The sequence below is a fragment of the Girardinichthys multiradiatus genome, chromosome 3, assembly GCF_021462225.1.
Source record: "Girardinichthys multiradiatus isolate DD_20200921_A chromosome 3, DD_fGirMul_XY1, whole genome shotgun sequence".
Classification (NCBI taxonomy): Eukaryota; Metazoa; Chordata; class Actinopteri; order Cyprinodontiformes; family Goodeidae; genus Girardinichthys; species Girardinichthys multiradiatus.
The window spans coordinates 26,738,789-26,766,346 of NC_061796.1; the positions used below are offsets into that span (position 1 = coordinate 26,738,789).

The following is a 27,558-nucleotide window of genomic DNA, read 5'->3' on the forward strand; positions in this document are numbered from 1 at the left end:
CATCAGACTTCGCCACGGCATAGAACCGCCCTCCAAACCAGTCAGTACTGGATTGTATCTTAGACCATCATGTTATCAGTCATTTGAGACAGTTTCACATTAAATAGGTGAAGGACACCAAATATGGACCATGAAAAGGAAAACATGACATTTCCTGTTCTCAGGGGGCAGAGCTTTGATGATGTTGGCATCTGATCAGTGAATATTGTTCGGGGCCAGATGCGGCTCAATCTCAGAAGGTTTCAAGTCTCTGTGACTTTCCTTGTAGGAGCTATATCAATTTCATCTTTTATGGCAAGAAATCATATTTTGAGGCTTGGCCACGCCCACATGCTTTCATGCAGCAAAAAGCTTTTAATAACTTTTCATCTCCAGTATCTTAAGAGTTTACTGAGTGATTTTGAAGTCTCTAAGACAAAAGCTGTAGTGATGGCTGACTTCCGGTGGGGTGTGGACCAAGGCTCCTAGAGACTTTTTTGTAAGTTACATATGTGTACTAAATTTCATAAGCCTCGGATAAAGTATGCCTTGGGGCTGGTTGTTTTAGTGCTTCTAGATGGCGCTATGGAGCAATTAGGCAATGTCCATCAATTATTTCACTGGATATCATTAGTGGGCTAGACTAATATCAATCCTAAGGAATTTGTTGCTGATTGGCTGAAAAATGTGGAAATCAGAAGCAAATGTAAGGGCATGGCGTGACGTTGGACTTTGCCTCACCGCCACGGCCACACCCTCCAGCCAAATCTCTTAGTGCTGGAGACCAACTTAGACCATCTTATTATCTGTCACTGGGGACAGTTTTGTGTTGATTATGTGACAAGGGTCGAATATGGACATTCAATAGTAAAACATGACACTTCCTGTTCTCAGGGGGCGGGGCTTAGATGATGTCAGAAATTGACCAATGAGTATTGTTCGAGGCCAGATGTGGATCAATACTAGAAAGTTTCTGGTCTCTGTGACTTTCATTATAGAAGCTTTAACAATTTATTTACGAGTCGTCATACTTTGAGGCCTGACTCCGCCCCTTTCCCATGCTCAAAAACTCATAATTTTGATAACATTAGATCTTCCATCCCTTCTGACTAAACTTACCAAATTTCAAGCCAATCGATCAAAATCTGTAGGAGTAGTTTGATCAAATATGGAGGCTATAAATGGCAAAAGTGGGGTCAAAATTGCCTATTTTTCCAAGATATCCAAGGCCGACATGTTTTGTTTGTTTTAGAACATGGGTACAAGAGAGTTTTAGGTAGAGCTCAGTGAGTACTACAAGTGTAAAAAATTCTAATCCTCTACAATAGTTAGATAAATGAGGAGGGTGTTTTGAAAATTACGGGGGCGCTGTTTAGCCATTTTAATTGCGACTTTTGGGAAACCCTCAAAATACGTAAATTTTCACCAGGCCTGATGTGTGTGCCAAATAATATTGAGTTTTCATACATGTTTATGCCTCCAATATGGCACTCTTTTTGGCGGAGAAAAATAATAATAAACATTCCAATTACAATAGGCCTTTGCAGCACTCAGACCTAAAAAACAATGAACTACATACAAATGAAGGAAAAAGGGAATCAATAAAAATGGTTAAAAACAATGGCCAATAAAGTGATGCAACATTACCGTTCAATGTTATTTATGTTTGAGAAACAAGGAATCTGAATCTTGAGGAATCTGAAATGAGGTTAAGTTAGTCTTAGAACTAACTTAGACCAGTGTTTTTCAACCTTTTTTCAGCCACGGTAAATTTTTTTCATTTAAAAAATCACGAGTAACACCACCGAACCAAAAATGTTAAACAAATGATACTCTGTAGCCGCCTATAATAACAATATAATCATTCTTATCAAAGTGTCTTGAATAGGAATCAAATAAACTTCTTTCAAATAAAAAGTGCACTTAACAAGTCCACTTAAAAAATACAGCTGGAACATTGCCACAACAATGTGGTCTTAAACTTAAAGAGGTAGTAGAAAACTTCAGACTTTTACAAACTAATTCTGGCCAAAATAATTTTGTTAGCAGGAATACAGAAAATAATGGTTATTCTGATAGAAGCTGTAATATTTGGGAAAGATTTCACTGTACAATATGAAGACTTGAATGTACAAAATATCAATCTCAGTATATTTTACTCAGTGTGAAAGCTGAGCATGTTTGGTTGAACACAGAGCTGATATCCTGGCGGGGATTGAAGAAAGACACACACGAAGCTCTTCCTCCACAGCTCTCAGTCTTTCTCTGTTTTTAGTTTTTATAGCAGTCAGGCTTGAAAAGCTCACTTCACAGATATGTTGTGGAAAATGGGAGCAATGTCAAAATAGCTTTGTTTGAAGAATGGGGAACTCCTTGGTAGCAGTCAACCAGAAACTGTCCAAAGGTAGATCAGCAAAGCTTAGCTTGAGACCACGATCTTGTTTCAGTTCAGTTAGTTCCCCCTGCTCCTGTAAAGTCATGTCCTTTCCAACAGCTGATGCTGAGCTGATGGGTCCCTAACCCAGTCAAGGTACTCTGTGGTGGCTGAAGAGAAATAAAATGACATCTTCTCCTCAAGAGTTTTTAAATGTTTAACTATTACCTCACACAGTGCAGCAGTATTAACACCTGGCCATTTATTGGTGGGTGGGAACATTTCAAGATTGCCACTTTCCACATGTTGCTGCCAGAGTTGCACCTTGGAAAGTAATCCATTTATTTTATCTGTGCTTGTAGCAGGTTTTCATTTCGGCCTTGCATTCGTGTGTTCAGTTCATTCAGATGATGAAAAATATCTGCCAGGTATGCCAGCCTTGCACACCACTCATCACTTGCAAGCAGCTTTGCGTAATCGGACCCCTCGTTTGTCAGAAACACTTAGTTCCTCTGGCAGCTCAGACACACGGGCCAGCACCTTGCTGCGCCACAACCATCGGACCTCCGGATCAAACAGCCAGGCTTTCTGCTCCGCTCCCATTTCCTCACACAAAGATGCAAATATGCGGCTTTTCACAGTTCGTGTCTTAGCCACGAGGGCCTCAAGTTGCAAGAAACAGTGCGTAATAATCACATCTGGGTTTCTTTTCTTTACTCTGCTTACAAAGCCTTTGATGCGCCCGACCATGGCTGCAGCTCCCTCAGTGAAGACACTCGTGCAGTTTTCCCACTTAAGTCCTCCTTGTTCAAGATATTCTGATGTGACCCGAAAAATTTCCTCTCTTGTTGTCCTGTCTGGCAATGCCTTGCAAATTAGGAAGTTTTCTCTGATTGCGTCTCCATCCACAAAATGTGCATTGGCCAAGAGTTGAGCATGTCCTCTAATATCGGTACACTCGTCAAGTTGCAACGCAAATTTCTCACTGATATGGATCTTTTCCAAAACCACACTTTTGATGTCTGCAGGCATGTCATCAATACGTCTGGAAATTGTGTTATCTGAGAGAGGAACCTTTGCAGGCGGGTAATATTAATCAGGGTACCCCCAGGGTTCTTCAATTGAAATTTAAGACGTTTTAAGACCTTTTTAAGACCACCTAAAAGGAAATTTAATGCTAATTTCACAGCTATAGCAAATAAATTATGAATGATATAATAAAATATCTGTATGGATTTTAAGCCTGAGAAAATAATCGCCAGGTACTTGAACTTATTTTATTTAGACTTTCATATATAATAGACATTAACTTTGTGAGATGTGCAATAACAAAATAAAAAAATATGCATGTTTCTCATGCAAGAGCCAACACCACTCACTATTGCCTTACAAGCAACCTTTTGGTTATACAATAGATAAAATGCAGTAGATTAGATTCAAAAAGTACAGCAATCCACTTTACAGCTAGAGTGTGTCCGTGAATGACACAAGAGCCTACAGTCTTCGAAGCTCTGCTCCCTTGGCTGCAATCTGTTCATCCAGGTTCTTTAATTCAGCCAACTTCTCCTTGTGGCTTCTTATGAAAGCATTGGACTTACTAATGAGCCAGCAATTTCACACACGATTCTTTCCACAATACCTTCAGAACAGACTCTGCTCCAATGCCAATGTCAACAGCTCTTGGATGAACCCTAGACTGCGTGTCAGTGACATCAAGCCGGACCAGCCGTAGTGGTGTAACATCATGGAGAAGTTCTCTTTTGGTAAATTGCCTCAGCAAACTCTGCAAAGACAAAAAAAATAATAATAATAATCACATTATTAGAGAATAAAAAAAGAAGTTAACAACATTTTCTTAATGTGAGATATGTAAATAAATAAACACAACTGCGGACATGGTGCTTGTCCGCTGATGTGCACTATTTTACGGAGTGTAATTGTGTTAGTATATATGCCTTCATGTGTATGTGTGTGCAGGTGTGTATTATATATATATATATATATATTCATCTTCTATCCACTCATTCCATAGTGGGTGATGGGGTAGCTGGTGCCTATCTCCGGCGGTCTACTGGCAAGAGGCGGGGTCCACCCTGGACAGGTCTCCACTCCATCACAGGGCAACACAGAGACATACAGGACAAACAACCAAGCACACACTCATTCACATCTAAGGGCAATTTAGAGAGACCAATTAAGCTAACAGTCATGTTTTGGACTGTGGGAGGAAGCTGGAGTACCCGGTGACAACACACGCATGCATGGGGAGAACATGCAAACTCCATGCAGAAAGACCCCCAGCCAGGAGTCAAACACAGGACCTTCTTGCTGCAAGGCAGTAGTACTACCAACTGCGCCATCATGCAGTCTCTGCTTCTATTATCACGTTCTTTCCACTTTTTGGCGTGACAATTGAAATTTCCAACTTCTGGGACTAATGAAGGTTTATCTTATCTAATCTTAAATGTATTCCTGGGCAGTAGCTTTATAATTAAATTTGTATACATCATCAAATGAATCAGTCTCAGCAACAGTGCTATTTGCTAGTGAACAAAGGATGATTAATTATAATATTCACAGTGCAATGAAAACATTCACCTTAACTTCAGCAGCTGTGCCATGTCGTTTCCAAAGAAAGGCAGCACAGGCTCAGCAGTCTGCTATTTGGTGAGAAAAGGTGTCATGCTTGCGAGACCGCCATGAAGAAATGTAACTTGGCCGGGATGAGAGAGTCTTTGGTTGCCGCCACAATGGTGTCGTAGGAAGAAGTCCCAGGGTGAGGGAGCTTTTTGGTTGTGACACCCTCGACATACTTTATCATGTCTGGCCAGATGTTGAGGGCCCTTTTTACTACTGAGAGGTTCTCGACCCAGCGGTTGCCACAAAAAGGCAGAGCAAAGACTTTGGATTTAGTGAAATTACAAAAATCTTCTCTTCTTGCAGGCACATTGTGGAAAATTGTTTGCAGAGCCCTGAGAAACTTCTCTATGTGCCAATCAGTGAATCCACACTTGAAAGCATTGTGGAGAGTATGGAGGCCGCAACTCCCCACCACTGCCAGCTGAGCCCCTCCAAACTGTTCTGCATGCGCTTGCTGCAGCATCTCAAAAAACGCCAATTGACGTTGGGCCCATCCATGGACAACGAGACCATCTTTCTTAAATCAAGGGCACGTAGACATTCCTATAGGAATCAAAAGCTAGTTTTAGCATAACATGCACATAGGTATGTTAGGTATGCGCACTTCTCTGAGGGTTAAGTTGCATGTAGACATTAAGGGTTCTGGGTGGGGTGGGGGGGGCATGGCAGACCCTCTTCCCCACCCATTTTTTTTTTAAATGCACACTACAACAACATGCATTAACACCACAACGGGGAGATCCGTTGCTCAATGGTGTCTGCCCTGTTGCGCCTGCGGGCGGGGGCTGGGATGGCCTTGCCTTGCTGTTGTGGTGCGCTGTGTGGTGGGGGTGGGTTGCGGCGGGGGTGCTCGGAGCAGGGCTGTGTGTGGAGCTTTCGCTATGTGGGTGTTGCTTCGTCGGCCTTTCGGAGATGAAGCCCTCCTGTGGGAGTGTGCCCATGTGCTGTGGGGGGGTGATTCATGGCGTTTGGGTTGGGGAGCATGTGTTCGATAACTGTGTCCTGGTTGGGGGTGGCCCAGTGGGGAGATTCATGTCCGGTTCATTCGGGGTGAAGGGCTCATGGGGTTGGAATAGGAACCTATTGGGGGTTCTATTCAGTGACGGCTCTGGTTGGCGGGCTTGTTTGGACCATGCAGTCCCCTCTTTTGTACTTTTTCAGTAAAAAGGCTGGTAATACGAACATTTCTGCAGGTGTGGAAGCAAGCAGGGTGTCATCTTGTATTCTCTTCATCCTTCTTTCTTTCTTTCCTCCATTCTATTCTCCTTCTCTCCCCTTTTTCTTTTTGCCCCCCTTTCTCTCTTTCGTGCTTCTTTTTTTTCCTTTCCATTTCTGTCTCTATGTCCGTAACAATTGAAATAATCCCAAAGCAGTTTCTAATAAAGTTTCTTTTTATGAATATCAAGCAGAGCTTTAAAGCGTTAGCTGTAATGCTCCGCTTGTTAAAGTAAATCTGTTGGGCTCTTTTCTGGCACTCAGACAACAATTCTGAGTGAGCTCTCTGCTGGACAGGACACAGTAAAAAATTTAATAAAATGTAATAAAAAAACAGAAAAAGAAAGAGAAAGAAAACTGCATTTATTTATAAGCACAATACAGGCCCTTCTCCCTCCATATTTGTTTTATACAAAAAAAAACAGTAAACCACCATTTCCTGACACACTATAATTTTAACAATTTGTAGTGGTCAAAACAATAGACACACATAAATGTGCAACAAGGGAAAGGGGGAGAAAGAAAAATCGATGAAGGATTTTCAAAGGAGCAAAATAGTACAGTATTGACTGTAAGCCCAAAGATAGCTAAGTAGGAGATAATGTAAACTTTTGTCTCAAGAGCTTTATTATTATTTCCGGCTTCCTCCCACAGTCCAAAGACATGCCTGTTAGGTTAACTGGTCTCTCTAATTTGCCCTTAGGTGTGTGTGTGTGTGTGTGTGTGTGTGTGTGTGTGTGTGTGTGTGTGTGTGTGTGTGTGTGTGTGTGTGTGTGTGTGTGGTTTTTTGTGTGTTGACCTGCGGTGGACTGGCGACCTGTCCAGGGTGTACCCCGCCTCTCGCCCATAGACTGCTGGAGATAGGCACCAGCTCCCCCGTGACCAACTATGGAATAAGCGGTAGAAAATGACTGACTGACTGACTTTTATAAAAGGCTGTGACACAGGGCGGCTCCTCTGAGAGAATGGACTGTCTCTCCCTGGCCAGCCAAAGATAACTTTGACTCGCTTGTGTCTTCATTGCATACCTTCTCTGAGTTTATCAGTACAATTGCACACTTAGTTCAACACAAACATTCTGCAAGTGTCCAGGTATAAAACAACACTAATAGTTCAGTACAGCTGTGCACCGAACCAAACCAACCAGATATTTTCTGTATGAATGCATGTACCATTACACCCGAATCATTGAGCCATTCTTAGTTATAGATTTGGTCAATTCGTTTTACATTTGAATTCCTTTGTAATTTAAGCCTCCCAATCATAACCTGCTTTTCTAACATAATTGGTCATATGGATATCTAATATCAGTATTTACACATTCAGAATTAAATCTCTTTTTCAGATAAAAACAACAAACATTTGACATGAATATTTTAAACTTTCTTATTAAAGAATGTATTATTTAATGGGGTATCAATATTTTTTTCCGATGACTGTGTGTTTTCACATTGTTTTCAGTATATTAACACAGTGCTCTAGTCTTTGGCTTTCTTATATATTAGGAGAAAATGTCAAGCATGTTACCAGTTACATGTTCAGCTGTAAGTCACAAAGACTGAGATGTCATACGGAGGAATCAAGGTACAGGAACTACGGCACTAAAGAAAGACAATAGGAGAGGTAGAACTGGCTCAGATAGAGTCCAATTATCCAATGCAAGCATAGAGGTTCATGAGTTGTTTCCCCCACAGAGCTTATTTAAAACACAAACACAGGAACACATAGTCTGCTCACAGTGCTGATCATTGCTGCAGTCCCAGTTTGGATAGATTGCAAATAGCATGGCCATTAGTCAATATCTGACCTCATTAGATACTGTACCCGCGAGGGGTCAAGTGGTCCCTAACACACTTGTCTTCTGCTTCTATGCTTGTTCAGTGTAAAAATTGTCTATTGTGACAGATAGTCTTGTTTTTACATAGGTGAAGGGCCCAGTCCCCTGCGAGGTGTTGTTCTGTGTGTTTGACCCACTTCTTGCACTTGACTTAGACAGATGGTGATTGCAGCAGATAAGGCCTCAGAAGAGTTGAGAGAAGTGGACTCAGGAAAGACAGATCAGACTGAGGAGGACTGCTGAATTGCATTGAACTTTCAAGGGTTACATCAAAGAAATGTAGCCAAATCATTTTCAATCTGTGTTATGCTTAAAGTGGAACAAACACATTCGGATGTAGTTCACTGTGCAACCTTTTAAGAGTATGGCCGGAATCAGAGATGCCTTTTATCTAACATGTAACCCCACTCTGAGCATGAAGCACAGTCAGTTAATCCTTTAGTAAAAAATGGCAACCTTCATAAGACAAAAAGGATATATCTTTGAGGGATGAACCACTTCATGTTGTGAATGTTTAGCATCTGGAGTCACAGTGTACAATTTATTAACTGTCAACAGGACAACACAGGCTGTTTTAAATCAAAATGCTTACAGTACAATATTTTCTTAGTGATGCTTTAAATGACTACACAGTGCTTCTGTACATTCATTAACTTTTTTAATAAGAATAGAAATACCCTTTATTGTGGCACAGTGGGGGCATTCAGGTGTACCTACAGCAAAGTGAAAGGCAGCTGGAAGCATGCAGATATACACAAAGGTAAAAAATGTAACAAAGTTCAATTACAAAATTCTTTATTAATACTAAAGGGAAATAAAATGCTGTTGTAACTAACATTTTTTAAGTTTCTTCAAAGACCTGTTGTAGATAGTGATGGCTGTGGTAGGAAAGGATCTCCTGCAGCGCTCAGTGTTACAGTGGATTTGAAGAAGCCTCTTACTGAAAACATGCTGCTTTTGTATGACAGTCTAATGAAGAGGATGCTCAGGTTTATCCTCAATGTTCTTCATTTTACAAAACATCCTTTTTCCACAATTATCTCTTGACTTCATCAGTTTGTTGATCTTTTTTCACGGGATGTCACTGATGCTGCTACCCCAACAGATGATGGCAGACGAAATTGCACTCTCCTCAAGAGACTTATGGGAGATTTCCAGCATCTTGGTGCAAGCATTAAAAGATCTAAGCTTCCTCAAGAAGTACAATCCGCTTTGTTGTCCATTTTAAAACCAAGGTATTTTTGAAACCTCAGCCAGTATCTGTGTTTGTTTCTGACCTAAAAATACTGAATGGTTTTAAATGCACTGGAGATTTCAAAGACTGTGATCCTTACAGTGCTGCCTGCTTTGTCTTGGTGGTAGTGGGTTTATTGAAGCAGATGTATGATGGCATCTCCAAAGTGATAAGCAAACTGCAGCGGGTTCTGATATGTGCTTGTTTGCTTAATCAGGTGGGCGAAAAGGACCTTCATGATGTTGGATGTAAGGGAAACAGGTTTATAGTCATTTAAGATTTATAGGTGAGGTTTCTTTGGTACTGGAACAGGCCAAGATATCTTCTAAATAAACAGAAACCATCTCACTGGTCAGGCTAAGTTAAAAGAAGTGCTGTCTCTTCAGTGTCCTCTTCACCTGACTTCTAGAGACAGACAAGCATGAGTGGGAGACAAAGGGAGCACCAGGATCTCGTGATTTGGTTAAAGACAAACATGTAGAAGCAGGAGGGTCCATGGCTGAGGTGGAAGATAACATATTTGAGGTTAAGAGCGGGTTGGTTGTCTATTTGGCTGTGGGCAGGAGAGGAGGGTGCTGAGCTTTTTTCTTGAACTGAACATATTAAAGAATTTGTTCAGTCCTGAGCTTTTTTCTTCTTGGAGCCCATGTTAGTCTTCATGCCTGACCACACATCTCCTATATTGTTCTGCTGGATCTTGCTTAACAATTGTTGGATTTATGATTATTGATTTTAAATATTTATTAAAAATTATAATTAAAAAATCATAATTTAGAAGAAATACATTCTAACCAAGAATCATTTCTTACGAATAAAAATCAGAGATACACTCTGGTGGTGTGATTATGGGGCTCACAGCACTTAATAATTACCATAGCTTAATTCTCATTGATAATTAATACTTACTCACCAAAACCCGCCCAAATGTCACTGTGTTGTCAACTGTTTCACCGAGTGGTGGAATTCTAACCTTCTCTTGACAGGTAATCACTCTTAAACAAAATAAACACAAACGCTGTCTCTTTATCTATGTGAAAATGTATTAAACCAATAGTCCCTCTTATAATCAAACTATTCTGGTCCAACAACGTTCACCTAACTAAGCATGCACTGTTCTACAAAAAAGGCGTACACTAATTATCAAAAATAAAAATATATGTGGGAGATCAAACCAGCAATTTAGGGACAAATGAAAATAACCCGACAATTTGGACTACTTTGGAACAATGATCAAAAACCACTATGTTGTGAAGACTTTCTCTGTGTGTGCGTCTCGGCAGCGGCTATCAGCTGGTAGACCAGTAGGGCCACGCCACTAGCAGCTGATAGCCCCAAATCTCGAACAACGAGTCTTAAAACTCTAAGGTGGGAGGTCGGTGGAAAAACCCCAAAGGTAATAAAATGATGAAACAAACAATGGAGTGGCCAGGCCACGAGGTCCAGACTGCAGTCTGTTTCAAATGAAAAACCTCCGGGGAACAACTGGGAAAAATATGAGAAACCTTTGCAGTGGACTGAAAAAAGGGGAATGTCATCTCCTTGGAAACAAACCCTGTGTGGGTTCCACCTGCGCGTGGGCTGCGTCTAACAATCTTCGATCGGGATATGAATATTCTGTTCTTCTTGTAAAAGACAGATTTCCAACTTTCAAGCTCGTCTGGGAATGGCCAGTGTGGAGGAAAAGAAAACCCGCCCTGAAGCTTCTATTCTCCAGATATTGCCCCTTTACGTCGTAGCCGCCTCACTGTTCAGATTGGAATGGTGTAGTCCGTACAGAAGTTTATACATTTGGTTACACACTCAGTGATGGCATTTTTGTCCTCTTTATGTTGCTGGTATACTGCATCCCAGTCTATAGCATCAGAAAAACCCAGCTGAGCTTCTACAGCTTCCTGTGTACATTTTTTCACAGTTCTTTATGATACAGGTTGCCACATAAAGGTTTTAACACTACGAGAAGACAAAAACAAGATTTTGTTCTGATTCGCCAAGAGGTAGTTTTGCTTTGGAGATATATGCAACACGGATATTTTCATTAAACAAATTCAAGATCTTCTCTACTGTTACAACTGCTGACAAATCACTGAAAGTGTAGAAAAGAGTGAGGCATGATTAAAATGATTGAATATTGTATTGGGGTGTTGTGTCTGTAGCTTAGCAACAACTGAGCTGATGACATTCAATTCAGTTTATTTATATAGCGGCCATTCACAACAAGTCGTCTCAAGGCACTTTACAAAGTCAAGTCAATCAAATCATACAGATTTCAAGACAGGTACATACATTCCAATTAATCCTAACTATCAAACAGTGCATTTAGCTTCAGGTTATTATTCAAATTGGTTAAAAGTTTTTCTATCTAAGGAAATCCCGCAAAATGCATTGAGTCAGTGACTTGCAGCATTCACTCCTCCTGGATGAGCATGTAGCCACAATGGGCAGTCGATTGCATTGACTTTGGAGCAATCCCACATACTGAGCATGCATGTAGAGACATGTTTAGCATGCATGTTTAACAGCATGCATGTAGCGACAGGAAGAAACCTCCAGCAGAACCAGGCTCAGTTTAAGCGGCCATCTGCCACGACCAACTGAGGGGTTTGAGAGAACAGAGCAAAGACAAAAAAAGAACACAGTAGCACTAATCCAGTAGTACTTTCTATAGGAAAGAACAGTGAAAACTCAATGGTTATAGCTTCTTTAGTGACTTCTTCTAGGAGAGGAAGACAGCTAAGCAGATGAGCTCTGAGCCAGTTGTCAGGTCTAGAGTATGAAAAAGAGCACATACAGTTAGTTAACAGTAGAAGCTCAGCCATTAGCTATATCTAGGAGAGACAGGGTTAAACACTGAAAGACAGGCCCAAATGTATCTGCATCTACATGCAGCATGGGCAACAGTAGACTATTAAGTGTAAACAGTTTTTAAAATAACACTTGTGATCGCTGTCTTGAAATAATATTGAAAACATTACTTACAGTTCAGTAAACAGGCTGCAGAGATGACACACATCCTGGATTACACCATATGTTGTTCACAAGCACTGCTAATTCATCTCCTTTGCTTTTGCCACTACTCTTTAAATTCTATTTGCTCGTATGGTTAGAGAGCAATGCGGAGAGACGCTGGAGTCAAGCATACAGGGGTTGGACAATGAAACTGAAACACCTGGTTTTAGACCACAATAATTTATTAGTATGGTGCAGGGCCTCCTTTTGCTGCCAATACAGCGTCAATTCGTCTTGGGAATGACATATACAAGTCCTGCACAGTGGTCAGAGGGATTTTAAGCCATTCTTTTTGCAGGATAGTGGCCAGGTCACTACGTGATACTGGTGGAGGAAAACGTTTCCTGACTCGCTCCTCCAAAACACCCCAAAGTGGCTCAATAATATTTAGATCTGGTGACTGTGCAGGCCATGGGAGATGTTCAACTTCACTTTCATGTTCATCAAACCAATCTTTCACCAGTCTTGCTGTGTGTATTGGTGCATTGTCATCCTGATACATGGCACCGCCTTCAGGATACAATGTTTGAACCATTGGATGCACACGGTCCTCAAGAATGGTTCGGTAGTCCTTGGCAGTGACGCGCACATCTAGCACAAGTATTGGGCCAAGGGAATGCCATGATATGGCAGCCCAAACCATCACAGCATGCAAGAGTCTGGGTGGTACGCTTCTTTGGGGCTTCTCCACACCGTAACTCTCCCGGATGTGGGGAAGACAGTAAAGGTGGACTCATCAGAGAACAATACATGTTTCACATTGTCCACAGCCCAAGATTTGCGCTCCTTGCACCATTGAAACCAACGTATGGCATTGGCATGATTGCCCAAAGGCTTGGCTATAGCAGCCCGGCCGTGTATATTGACCCTGTGGAGCTCCCGACGGACAGTTCTGGTGGAAACAGGAGAGTTGAGGTGCACATTTAATTTTGCCGTGATTTGGGCAGCCGTGGTTTTATGTTTTTTGGATACAATCTAGGTTAGCACCCGAACATCCATTTCAGACAGCTTCCTCTTGCGTCCACAGTTAATCCTGTTGGATGTGGTTCATCCTTCTTGGTGGTATGCTGACATTACCCTGGATACCGTAGCTCTTGATACATCACAAAGACTTGCTGTCTTGGTCACAGATGCGCCAGCAAGACGTGCACCAACAATTTGTCCTCTTTTGAACTCTGGTATGTAACCCATAATGTTGTGTGCTTTTCAATATTTTGAGCAAAACTGTGCTCTTACCCTGCTAATTGAACCTTCAGACTCTGCTCTTACTGGTGCAATGTGCAATCAATGAAGACTGGCTACCAGGCTGGTCAAATTTAGAAATGAAACCTCCCACACTAAAATGACAGGTGTTTCAGTTTCATTGTCAAACCCCTGTATGTTCCTACAGCCGTGTTTCAGTGAAACACATAATACTGCATTGCTGATTGTCTGGCCCAATTATTTTTAGGGCTTGAATTCATTCAGTTTGTTTGCCAAGGATCTTTCATTGCACGATTATGATGGATGGAAGAGATAGTTTGAACTGCCTCCTTTCTCTTCTAGTTGTTCTGGCTCTGCACTAACAACACCTCCTTTTCAATGCATCTGGGATTTGAGGTCACAGATTAGGTATTATTTGAGCTCTAGAGATGTAAATCAGCTGCTTCCAGGTATTATATAAACACTTTACTGCAATGGTTATGCATCATAGTGATTGTCCAAAAGTAAAAAAGTATAAGCAAAACTCTTCCAGCTGTACATTATCTAAAACCAGAGGGAATAATCTTCCAAAAATGAGCAATGCTTTAGACAGTACAGGAGGAATAATATATCCGAGAATTTCACAAACTACTGACCTACTAACACAATTATCTCTTCGATGTATAGAATTGGGTCAGAAAAAGAGAAAATATCCAGGGAATAGCAGTTGTGTGGACAAAAATGCTTTGTTGACGTCAGAGGTTAGAGGGAAATTAGGAAGTTAGTTTGATAAAAAGTGTTGGGATTATGAATCTGAGAATATTATTTAAATTTTAATATTAATATTTTAATGCTTTATCAAATAATATTTCGGTCTGTTAAGGGTTGTCCTCTGAATACCAGCCCAGTAAGGCGATGGTAGTAGGACAAAATAGAAACTTGTGAGACGAGCTCTGACATTATTGAACAGCATAAACTCTGCACACACATGGAATGAATTCACACAATTTCTTAAAATACAAGAATTTATTAACACAAATAAGTCAACTCAAAGCCAAACATATTTCAATTAACAAACCCTTTACTATGCTAAAACAATCCAACTAACTACCAAGCAGAATTAAAGAATAGGGAAGAGTAATGGCCTATGTACAATATAAACAAGTTGATTAAAGATGATTGAAACCATGACCAAAAGAGTGATGCAACATTACCATGCAATGTATATGTTTGAGAACCAAGGATTATCTTGAAGAATCTGGAAATTAAGTTAAGTTAGTCTTGGAACCAACTTAGGCAATAATCAGCAAACGTTTAGACAACCATTCACAATGCAAGATCAGATAAAATATTATTTTAATAAAATAATGTTTTAAATAATGATCTGCTGAATAAAACCAACCTTCTGTATGACCATTTCTCAACGGTGTCTCATTAGCTGCCTTTATTTATTAAAATAATATTTGAAGAAATCTTATTATGGGAATATTTTGGAAAGAGCCAAATCTTTCTGGAGAAATTGGGCTTAATGGTGTTTACTTAGTTATCAAATTTAGTAAAATCATGTTAGGGACACATTATTTACTGGATTGAAAACTAAACCTTTCTGGGTAAATATTATTTAGCATCAAGCACATGTCCTTACCTGTTAGCAGTTAAGCTAACAAAGAAGTTGCTAGCTTAGCACCAGATTTAAACACACACCTTTAAAAAAATACCATTAATAAAAGGGTTAAAATGCATAAGCGCAGACGACGCGTTATGATTAATCTTCTGTTTAAAATCACCCTTTAATAAAGTGTGTCTTAACTTTAAAAACATACAAAGAACACAACCTGAGCACGTGTGCTGCAGATAGCCTGCTAGCACCAAGATAGTTGAGTTCAATGCAAACAAAATCAAACTTCATAAATGAAAAATGTTTAGATCATTTCAACCTAAATCACTTCTATGTTTTTCTGCCAAAACACTTAACCTCATGAACTGTAGTGAGGAACATTGTCCAAGCGACGATGAAGTTTGAAGAGAGCTCTGTGAACAAAGGGTTAGCTTCCAGCTAACCTCCTTAGCTGTGGGAGTGGCAGCTGTTCTGTCAGCCGTTCTGTGAACAAACGGTTAGCTTCTAGCTAACCTCCGTGGCTGTGGATGAAGGACGGCCCGTTCTGTCCGCTAACCACACTGTACGTTACCATTATGATAGCGTCTCTGCTGTCTTCCTTCCAGACTGGGAGACCACTCCGCTCGGCTTCATAGACTGCTTCTCTGTAGGGAACTTCTCTGGGACAGTTTGCTTCTGTAGGCCTCAGAAAGAGAAAGTCAAGCCAGGCGTGTACCTTAATTCTCGTTTTTATGAATGAATACTGGATACACAAACAGTTATTCACGCATACTTAACTTGTGCATATGATCGCGTGATCTTATGACACTCTTGGATCCAGTTGAAGAGTTTATGTCTTTTTGCCAGCAAAGAGACATCAGCGCGCTTTGTCCCTCTCCTATCCCGATGAACACCGGTGTGGAAGAGGGTGGATGTAGTAACAACTGTGCTTTTATTTGGGCAGTGGTGTCACAGGAAGTCTGCAGTTATCCCGTTTCCTGGCTGTGCCGATAGAAGGTTAATGCACTTTATTTTGAAAAGTTCCAGAAGAGTTCGTACCGGAGTTTTAATTTTGAAATTCATGACTGGGTCCCAACAAAAGGCAACATAAAACCAAATTAACTTTTGTTTCAATGACGGTATGCAGAATGCCATCTCTGAATGCACAGCATATCAAGTGTCACCATCAGTAATGATAATGAGTTTGGTGTTCTCCAAATGGAATGTTTGCATTATGGATGCACTTTTCATTATGGATGTAACAATGTATGTCTAATAAGGGTGCCTGTTAGTCCTTGTGAAGTATAAGTGTGGCCTAATACTAAACAAGTGACTTCTTCCATCTTGTAGATACATACTGAAACATCATGCCAGGTCTTTGCATTACTCAGAAGTACATCAGAATTTATATCACAGGACAGTCCTATATGTTCACAGTAAGAGTTTCAAGGTTAAACCTCTTTCCAATGTAAGCACCTTTTAAAAGGATTCCCAAGCCATCCTTCATGGCTTCATGATAGTCGACACTACAGCTTGTATTAAATTGAAAAATATGACACAGAAATGAAAAAGGAAAACAAATTTAATGACTTTAGAAACAAAAAGATCAGTGTAACAAGGAAAAGTATACTTGATGAGTAGGAAAAAAAAGATGGCTTTAAATTTCTTGCAAAGTGGTCTTGGACAGATTGCAGTGTGTAAAAAGTGTGTCTCTTAATTTGATTGCTTCTAAATGTCTTCTCTACCTGTAACTTAAAGGCTATCCTCCTTCATGTTTCTTTTTTCTGTTGACAGAAAGCTGACCTGGCAGTGGCTCCCCTCGCCATCACATACGTGCGTGAGAAGGTTATCGACTTTTCGAAGCCCTTCATGACGTTGGGTATAAGTATACTGTACCGCAAGCCCAACGGCACCAACCCGGGGGTCTTCTCCTTCCTCAACCCTCTCTCACCTGATATCTGGATGTATATTCTGCTGGCTTACTTGGGTGTCAGTTGTGTGCTGTTTGTCATAGCCAGGTAACATGTCACTTCAAGTGATTGCAGCTCTACACAAAGTCAGACACGTGCCTAGATTAAATGAATGAGCCTCACACATTTGATTTACCATTTTAGTGATAGTACTCTGTGACAGTACTGAAATAAATAAAAGTTTAGTCTCAGGATCATTACAGTGCCATGTTTTTGATGTTAAATTGTAACAAATCACTAATATAGTCTACATGTTCCACTTGTATACATGTACTACAGACAGAATTCCTTGTTAGAAAAATATCTTGCTTCATATTCAGATTAGGTGCTGGGTTAACCAGAAGTGTCGGATTTTAGTGTTGATACCATTAAAAAGCTCCAACGGCATTCTGACAGGCACTGGGATACAGGTCCTGAGCAGAGATATTGTAGACCTTTCAACCGTCTCAGAGTTTTATGTGTACGTGTCTGGGAGAGTGTCAGATAGCTTGTGCGCTCATATATTGTATGTGTGTGTGCATAAGTGTGTGAGATGTGTTAGGCTTGATGTCAGTGGCTGCAGCCCCCTCCCACCTTCCCCTCACCTTCATTGGTGTCTTAGACCTCATGCTGTTTCTTCTGTAAGGATTATGATGATTGATTAATTAATATTTATCAAAATTATAATAAAAAATTTGAATTCAGAAAAATAATTTTCTTAACCAAAAATCATGACCTACGAATAGAAGTCAGAGATGTCCTCTGGTGTTGTGATTATGGGCTCAAAGCAGGTAATAATTACAATTAGTTAATTCTCATTAATAATTGGTAATTATTAACCAAACCACGCTAAATGTCAGCGGTGGGCCCTGTGCTCCATGGACTCTGGCAGCAGTTGAGAGTGGTATGAACCACCTGAGTCCCAGAGACAGCTCTCCTGTCGCCTTGATGGAGATGAGGGATCGTAGAGGGGGCTGCAAGTCAAGTGTAAAGGCTGCTAGCCCCTAAATCTTCAGAATCAGAATCAGCTTTATTGCCAAGTTCGTACATACAAACAAGGAATTTGACTCCGGTGCACTTTGCTCTCTGGTTTTTGTTTTTGCATTACAGAATATACATATATACAAATATACACATATATAAATAAAAAGGTGCATTTGCAATATCTGTATGCAGTTGTTTGGTACTCTATTGAATGTTCAACAGAGAAACAGCCTGGGGGAAGAAATTGTCTCTGTGGCAGCTGGTTTTAGTAAACAGTGCTCCGTAGCGGCGGCCTGAAGGTAAAACTCTAAACAGTTTTTGTGCAGGGTGCTTGGGGTCTGCCGAGAGTTTTGCAGCTCTTTTTCTGACCCTAGACCTGTATAAGTCCTGGATGGAGGGACGGTCAGCCCTGATTATTCTCTCTGCAGTCCTGATTATTTGTTGCAGTCTGCACCTGTCCTGTTTTGTGGATGAGCCAAATCACACTGAGATGGATGAAGATAGGACAGACTGTATGATGGCAGTATAGAAGATGACCAGCAGCTCCTGTGGAAGGTTGTACTTCTTGAGTTGCCTCAGGAAGTACAGTCTCTGCTGGGCCTTCTTTCGAACAGTGTCTATGTGTGAAGACCATCTCAGGCACTCAGAGATGGTGGCTCCTAAGAACCTGAAGTGGTCCACAGCTGCTACGGTGTTGTTGAGGATGGTGAGGGGGATGTATGGGGGTGGCGTTCTCCAAAGGCCCACCACCATTTCCACAGTCTTGAGTGGGTTGAGTTCCAGGTAGTTCTGACAACACCAGTGTACCAGCCGATCCCCCTCCTGTCTGTATGCAGACTCATCACCGTCCTGGATCAGACCAATGACAGTGGTGTCATCTCCAAATTTCATGAATTTCACGGACGAGTCCGATGATGTGTGCAGTCATTTGTGTACAGGGAGAAAAGGAGTGGGGATAGTACACACCCCTGGGGTGCACCAGTACTTATAGATCTGCTACGGGAGAAGATGCTCCCCAGTCCCCCGGGTAAAGATCAGGGCGAGTTGATTTGCACAGGCTTTCAGACATAATGGGGAGACATTATGAGATCCTCCAGCTTTCTTTGTTTTCATGCGCTGAAAGAGCTCATTTACATCTTCCTCTGAGATCTTTAGTGCAGGCAGAGGATCTGATGGTGGGGGGTTGGTTGCTTTGTGGGAAGAACTTGTTCCTGAATGACATATAGAGGGGATGATTTGAGGTGTGAATGGCTTCCTGTCAGCGCTGCCATTCGGACGGTTCGCCAGGCGAGGATTCTGTTCAGGATGGGTGGGTGGGGCTCCTATAGGCAGTCAGGTTTCTCAGACCAGTCCATACAGCCGAAGCATCACCAGTAGAAAGGCTGTTCATTAGCTTCTCACTGTAGCTTCTCTTGGCTGCTTTGATCTCCTTTGTTAGTCTGTTCCTGGCCTGCCTGTACCGTGCCCAATCTCCACTGCTGTGAGCTTCCTCCTTGTCCTTGCGCAGATTCCTGAGGTGTGGAGTAAACCATGGCTTGTTGTTCCCAAAGGTGCAGAAGGTCTTGGTCTGCACACACATGTCCTCACAGAAACTGATGTATGATGTCACCACATCATACATCAGTTAGTTGGACCACATCATTTAGTTGGTTTACGACAGTGGCTGAAGTTTCAAAAACAGTCCAGTCTGTGCATTCAAAGCAGGCCTTTAGTGTCCACTTTGATTCCTCAGTCCACTTCTTAACAGTGTGAACCATGGGTTTGGAAGCTCTTAATCTCTGTCTGTAGGTTGGGATGAGGTGGAAAAGAGAATGATCTGAAAAACCCAGAGCAGCCCTGGTAACAGCATGATATGAGTCCTTTAAAGTTGTGTAACAATGGTCCAGTGCGTTATTTTCTCTGGTGGGACACTTAATATGCTGTCTGTATTTGGGGAGTTCATTGGAGAGGTTTGCACTGTTAAAATCTCCCAGCATTATGATGAAAGAGTCCGTGTATTTTTTCTCCACGTCTGTAAGCAGCTCAGCGAGATGTTTTTCCGTGGCAGAAGTGCAGCCATGTGGTGGAATGATTTAGCCAATTATTATAAACGAGGAAAACTCTCTCGGTGAATAAAACGGTTTACAGATTATGAAAAATGACTCCAGATCAGGACTACAGGTTTTCGCCAGCACTTTTATGTCTCTGCACCAACCTTCATTTATATAAAAGCAGATTCCGCCTCCTCGCCTCTTCCCTGATAGCTCCGCGCTGCGATCCGCTCTGAACAGCTGGAAGTCTGGCAACAGCAATGCGCAGTCCGGGATGTTTTCACTCAACCATGTCTCTGTGAAGCAGAGAATGGCTGATCCGTGGAGGTCCGTGTTTTTACAGATTAGAAGAAGCATCTCGTCCATCTTGTTGCTTCGAGAGCGGACATTTGCCAGATGGATTGAAGGCATTGGTGTGCGAAGTCCTCTTTTGCGGAGTTTTACTATTGCACCAACACGTTTCCCCCTCCGGCACTTTTGGCGCATTATCCCATAGAGTGCCGCAGCTCCGCTTGCCAAAAGCTCAGTGAACCTCTGATCGATAAAAGATGGTGAAAAAATCCCAAGAGAGGACTCTGATCTTGAGAAGTTCCTCTCTACTGAATGAGACCACAGAATTGTGGCCCGAGACCACAGTACTGTGGCTCAAAAAACATATAAACACTAAATACACAAAGAAAGAGAGAGCGAAGCTCCGAGGCGGCCATCGTCTGCGCCATCTTGCTTTCTTAAACTACTTACTTCTACTAGATCCGCAGCCAGGTATTGTTCATGGCTGTCTATTAAAGTGGGGTGGGACACCACACCACTGAATCTAATCTGCCTTCTCATACCTGTTGTTGACTCCCTGTGGATGTGTGGGGAAAACCACAAGCTTGGGAAGGAAATCTCTGGAGAGCAGTTTCTACATTTTACAGCTGAGTGGAAGGTTCTTTCAGGGTGTTGCAGGTATTGCTCACCTTCAGAGGTTTTAACCTGTGAGTTGGGTTTTATCTCCACCCCCCAGTCCTCTAGGGATGGGGGTGTGTACTTGCTACTCTCAGCTGCCTCCACAATCAGACATGGTAAATTTCTATCATCTTTACTGGAGGAGTAGGTAAGACAAGAAAAATAAATTAACCATTTAATAAAATTAGAGTAATATTTTAAGCCTTATTTTTGAAACTGTAAAGCCACAGTTTGTACATTGTGAGTCTACATCCATTCATCATTGGTTTGAATGTCTTGTTAATTTTGGGATCTGAATGTGTTGTTTTACCACAACTACTCTTCCAGGGTAGAAATAATGTGCATTGGCTTTTAAAACGAAGAACTGGTTGCATACGTTTGAATTTTATTGGTATTTTTTTCTAACTGAACTTGGTAAAAATCATACATACAGACTCAAATATACATTATTACCAATCAGTGTACAAATTACTAACTTGAAAAAAAAAAAACTGTTTAAATAAATTAAAAATATGACGCTCATGCTCAAGATGCCTGAATGTAATCTCCTGACCAGAACTGTACACTAGAGTTTAATTTTGACTTATATTGAGATCTTTGGTACAAAAATGCCTTCCTCTTGAAAACCCTGGGGAGGGACTGCTTCTTTCAGACTGCCTCAGAGTGTAGTAAAAATGTCACAGTCTTTTCTTCTTGTTGAGACAGTTTGGATGTTCTTCTAAGTTCTGTAGTAGTGGAACAATGGAAGGTGGTAAAAATCAGGCAGATGTGTTCATTTGTTCCCTGAATTTGAATTTCAGCTGTGCTTTGCATAAAGAGAGGTGAAAAAAAATCTAGATAAAGCAAGCCAATTGATTATTTACAGAACAAGATATTTTTTGTTAGTATAATTAAAGACTCAATAGGTCCTGATTTGAAATTGTGAGATTCCATTATTGTCTTTGTTTTTAAGCGAATCACTTAAGTAGTTTTGCTTAAGTGCACCTAAAATCAAGACAGTATTTTCTAAAAGGGCATAACTCATCTTGGGTGCTTGTTGTGTGTTCTTGTAATATTTCCCCTAGTTTCAGGAGGAAACTGGAACAGTGGGGTTTGGAATGTCTCTTAACTTTGGTCAGTTTAGCTTGTGGCAGCAGTTTGAATCTTGGTAAAGAATAGAAGAGAAAAGAAGATCCCTGTTAACCGTAAACCTTTTGGGCCACAGGGCTTTCTGGCAGCCTGACCCCGGCAGTTTTACTGTTAACACACACATTTTTTATGTTACTGGCAATATGATCACACAAGAGAATGAAAAGCAGCAACTGTCATCTAAGTTGGCTCAGAATATGCACCTATCTGTATTTATTAATAAGTGTGTATTTGGGTAAGTGTATTAATTTCCCCTTCAGTTTATACCTTCTCTTCTCCTGTGTACACGAATGCATGCTAGATTACAGTTGCATGTCTTTACATTAGTCGGTAGCACAAATTCACAAAATGTCCTTATGGCAGAATACGTTGTGAACAGAGACTGTTGATTTTACTTCGTTCCATGATGAAATTGAAAACCTCAAGTTTTTTATAAATTTATTTTTGTTTTCTTATTTTAACTCTATTTAATATTCATGCTTATTTTGATTCTCTATCAGATGTTGGTCTTTATTCCAGCATGAAAGAGCTAGATGATAGTTACTGGATTTTGTTTATCTCACAATTTTTACACCTAATATTTTCCTGCATGATTAACAAAGCCCCAAGTCATGTTATCTTGACACTTGATAGTTGTTTAACTTTTAGTTAGTTAGTGTTTAGTTAGTTAAGTATCATTCCCTTTAAACCTATACATTGTGATCTTACGTTATGTTGCTTCACCGTTTCATGGTGGAGAGCTGTATTCTCTTACTTCCTGTTCACATCTGTTTTTCTTACATTAATGATTCACATTCATTTTAACATAGTTTTTAAGAACAAAGAGTTATTATACACTAAATCTCACAAACAAAAGTTGAAATTATATTTGTTTACCACATGTTTTATCTCTGTGAGCTTGTCTTTGTGCTGTGATGGGTGAGTTTTGTGTTTATATGTCAGTGAGACCGCTAACAGGCAGATTGCTAGTGTATAGTGTAAGAGTTAGATCAGCCTTTCTTTTATCCATTTGTGGGCTTCTTCCACACTGATGGAAAGTTGAATGATTACTCACCACATTATGGATTATTGTTTATATTGTTTTTATTGCTATTTTCTATCACTGATGTGGTGCAGGTGGCATTGGACATTACATCTTTGCTAAAGCCTGTTGATTGTGTACATGTTTAGTTTTAGAGAATCAGAAATCCTGAATCTTTACCTAAAGATATTTTGAAGAAAACAACAACAGAGCTGAAGCAATGCTTTGTTAAATAATTACTGTGTAGTCAGGCTTTATACCTCACTATCTTGTTGAAACTCTGCAGTAATGAAATCTGATTATTACATGGCCTTCAGGGATTGAGAATGTGCTGTAACTCACTGACCCTTTTCATGCATCAAAGTACATTTTCACCCACTGAATAAAAAAGACCATTTAATTTGTGCTCATATAAAAGGTCAGCTTTACTGACAGAACTCTCTGTCCATCATCCTTTTTTCCATAATACTATTTGGATTTATGATCCATCCATCCATCCATCCATCCATCGTCTATGCCCATATGTATGCTGGATTGGTCACCAGTTCTTCAGAGATCAACAATGAGACACGCAGAACAAACAACCAAACATGCTTGCACTCATACCAAACAGAGTGGACAATAAACCAAATATACATATGTTGGACTGTGGGAGGAAGCCAGAGAACCAAGGGAAAACAAATGGTGAGGCGTGCCTCTAACAGTTGTGCCTCCCCCCACCATAGGCACATAGACCTTTTAAACTTTGAATTAGGTAGCACTCTTAACTTTACTAAGTATACCATTTAGTTAGCTGTGGGTCAGTGGTAAACTGATAGTTCAACCTTACAGCCTGCCTACTGCCATTTCTGCACTAATAATCACATGGCTGTTTTACCCAAACAGGCCACGTGGAGTTTCTCTAACTTTGATGAATATCTCACCAGTGGACTGCTCAGTTAGCTTTGCAGAGCAGACTGAAACACATGAATTAACAAGAAAAGCTTATGAAAACTAGCCTTGTAAAGTAAGACAGACTGCACCTCTAAGTAAAATTACCATGGAAAATAACTGCAAAAAAATGTATACAGTGGGGAGAACAAGTATTTGATACACTCCCGATTTAGCAGGTCTTCCCACTTGCAAGGCATGTAGAAGTCTTTAATTTTTTATCATAGATTCTCTTCAACTTTGAGTGACGGAATCTAAAACAAAAATCCAGAAAATCACATTGTGTGATTTTTAAGTAATTAATTTGGATTTTATTGTATTATTGGAAAACTGTCTTGTAAAAGTTTGGGCTGCTAGAAAAACCATCCACTGACTGCAAATCAAAATATAACTAGCTGATGGAAATTACAGAATTTACACTGCTATTCAGTTTAATGCTGAAGCTATTCAGATAATGAAGGAAAAACACCCCAACATAGACACACTCTCCTTGAGGAGACCTAGACAGGAAATTCTGATTAGCTTATTTCTTTCCAAATTTAAAATGGAGTTTTGACGAAAATTCAGAGTGAAAGACTCACCTTCACCGTCTCCACTGTCCAATGACTTTTCTGTGCATCTCCCGGCCTTCCAATCAGCATCCTGTCCATCTAATTCTCCATCCAATCACCTTCCGACGCCTTGCTTTTAAAGGACCTTCTGCCGTGTTCATCCTCGCTTGTCAGCTGAGCTCATCCCTCCACCACCCCACCTCCACCATCTTCCTTCACATCTACTCCTGGCTTCCTCGCTCCCTGGCCGCCAATTCACCACCAGTGTCGGAGCGGGGGGGGGAAGACATCATAAATCTAAGCTTTACAAATGATCATCTTAGCTCATGTCATTCTCAGCATGTAATTTCACATCATTAAAACGTTTTTAATTTCCATCCCTTTCTTTGTGAGTCTTTTCAGATTGAAATCACAGTAAGAAAGAGATCTAAGCCAGAAACTTTAAAATAAAGCTCTTTTTACATCGTTATATTGCATAGAAGCTTTTCTCTGATTATTTTAATTTATTTGACCTTATTAGTGACATACAATATTATTTATGTACTTATTGTATTATTTCTGGAAACACTTAGAGGCTTTTCTGAATACCTTGAAGGCTGTGATTTCTCACCACTAGAACCTGCACATGCATAGGGAGAACATCCGAACTCTAGGCAGAAAGGCCCTGGCCAGGATTTGATCTTTGGACATTGTTGCTGCAAGGAAACATATTTAACAACACTACATGTAATTAATTAATTTCCCTTTGGGATTAATGAAGTATTTTTGAATTGAATTGAATGTCATATGTAGCCACAATGTCAGGAAAAACTAACAAGGATATTTTCCAAGCACAATATACTGTTGCATTTCAAACGACAAAATTCAAAAACACAACCTCATCAGTGTGTTATATGCAGTCTATTGTATATAGGAATGTTCAGACCTCTACAATGAAGAAGCAAAAGGTAGTCTATGTTGAAACTGAAAATTACATTGAACAAAGGTGGAGCCTTTAATTGGTTTCTCCAGGTGGTTCTACAAATATTTGCGCCTTCAGACATGACTTAAATAGTTTACATGGTGGCAATGTATTTTACAACAGCCAAATACAGAAAACAGGATTGGGCGATGTGCCTATAACAACCCAGTCAACAACAAATAAAGCTTGACACTCCTAACTGGCGGTCAGAACTGAAGGGGTCTTTGGATGTCATCTATAAACAGATCAGAAGTCCAGTTGCTTTCTAGTTAGGCACTTAGAATCTATGCCTCTTCATATTCAAGTAGCACCTTTTTGCCAATCCCCCCCAACAGTTTTTTTCAAATAAATCTTTAAATAAAACTTCATATTGCTTCCATCTGCCAATACAATACGTACTATACATACAATATGTATGTATACATGTTCATATCTACCACTATTACCGTTGTTTTTAGCCCGTGTTTGAATAAAATATTTAAAAATAGGAACTAACAAAGCTTCATTAGGATTTAAGTCATATTCAATACAGTTCATGCAAGCCCTTCAGAACAGATAAGATTGTCCTTCCATTTTCAGGGTCGCAGGAGTTGTGTGCATATCTTCAGTGGTCATTGGGACAAAACCTTGCTAAACAACCAGTCAAGTCCACACCAATTCCTATAGTTACACTATATATGGTTTCCAATAAACCTAACGTGCCATCTTTTTGGCATGTTGTAGGAAAAGAAAAAGAGAAAATCAGTGCATGAAATATCACTGCTGATTTTGTTTTCTCCAAAGATGAAATTGCATTATGGCCACAAATTACGGCCAAAAGTCTTCAATTTGTTATATGTTACTTCATTTTGGCAAAAACATTCTTCATGAATAATCTTGGGTTTCATAACCTAGAAACTTCCAAACTTTGCAGTTGTTATCATTTTGCTTTCATTTTGAAATCTTTCTGTAACACACTTATTTACAGATATAAATATAAACTTTATTTGGGAAGCAAAGCTCCCACACAGATATGTCTGATGTCAGGGAGCCGATAACATACCGTATTTATTTTACAGTAGCAGACATATTGTCATACTGTATACTGCAGCAGATTGACAGGGTAAATTTCTGACTTTCTGTAAATTTGAATTGCAAGCATTGTTAGTAAATTTGTACGCATCTGCTACAGAAAATGTATTTCAGTTAACCATGTATTTTGATTGATATTTTCACTTAAGTCCAAAATTATTCACACCCATGGAAGATTTAGATTTAAGGTAACCTTTCTGTTTCGCTAATTTGAAGTAATAATAATGTTTGAGTGGCACAGGATCTGTGAAGGAAGCGAAACATCAAGGTGATTGGTGCTGGGCCTTCCAACCTCAAAGACTTGGAGCTCATCACCAAAGATTATTCATCAAAATACCAGTGGAAACTTGCAAGAAGCTGATAAGAAAATCTAAAAGGGATTTGATTGCTGTAATGCTAGTAAAGAATTTTCCACTCTTTATTGAGAAGGCTATAAATAATTTTCACCCTGCCATTTTAAAAGAATAAGTAAATAAAAACAGATGTTTTTTCCAAAATAGATTTTCTTTTTAAATAATTTTATTATCTATGGAGAGATGGTTGTCTCATTTTCTGTTTGAGCATCATCACGGGATTTTCTGTAGTATGACCCTGCCCCCATAGTAAGATAAAACGCCCTCAGTGTTTTTTAACCTGCAGGTGAATTCTCTGTTTTTGTCTCTTCTTATCTCATTTTTGACCTTGCTCAGTGTTTCCCCCTCTCAAGAACTGATGGCATGAGATAGTGTAAGGGCAGGGTAATTGAATCAAACTGACAGAAAATAGACTTCCATGAGAAACAGGTTATGCTTACTTGACTTCTGTAAATGCATCAGTTTAGCATCTCTTGACCTAATCAGCACTCCCAACATACAGCATAGGCCCTCTGACAATTTAACTTGTCATTTTGGTGGTGAGTAGTGTTTGGCTTCTCTGTGCTAG

General features: G+C 40.2%; 1 protein-coding gene across 2 annotated transcripts in view; it reads left to right on the top strand.

The window, feature by feature from the left end:
- Positions 1-27,558, top strand: part of grik2 (glutamate receptor, ionotropic, kainate 2) — a 559,972-nt gene that overhangs the window by 403,986 nt on the left and 128,428 nt on the right. For both annotated transcript variants that reach the window (XM_047360664.1, XM_047360665.1), the window contains exon 11: positions 16,859-17,082. In XM_047360664.1, coding sequence (XP_047216620.1) covers positions 16,859-17,082 — 224 coding nt within the window. The remainder of the gene's footprint in view (positions 1-16,858; positions 17,083-27,558) is intronic.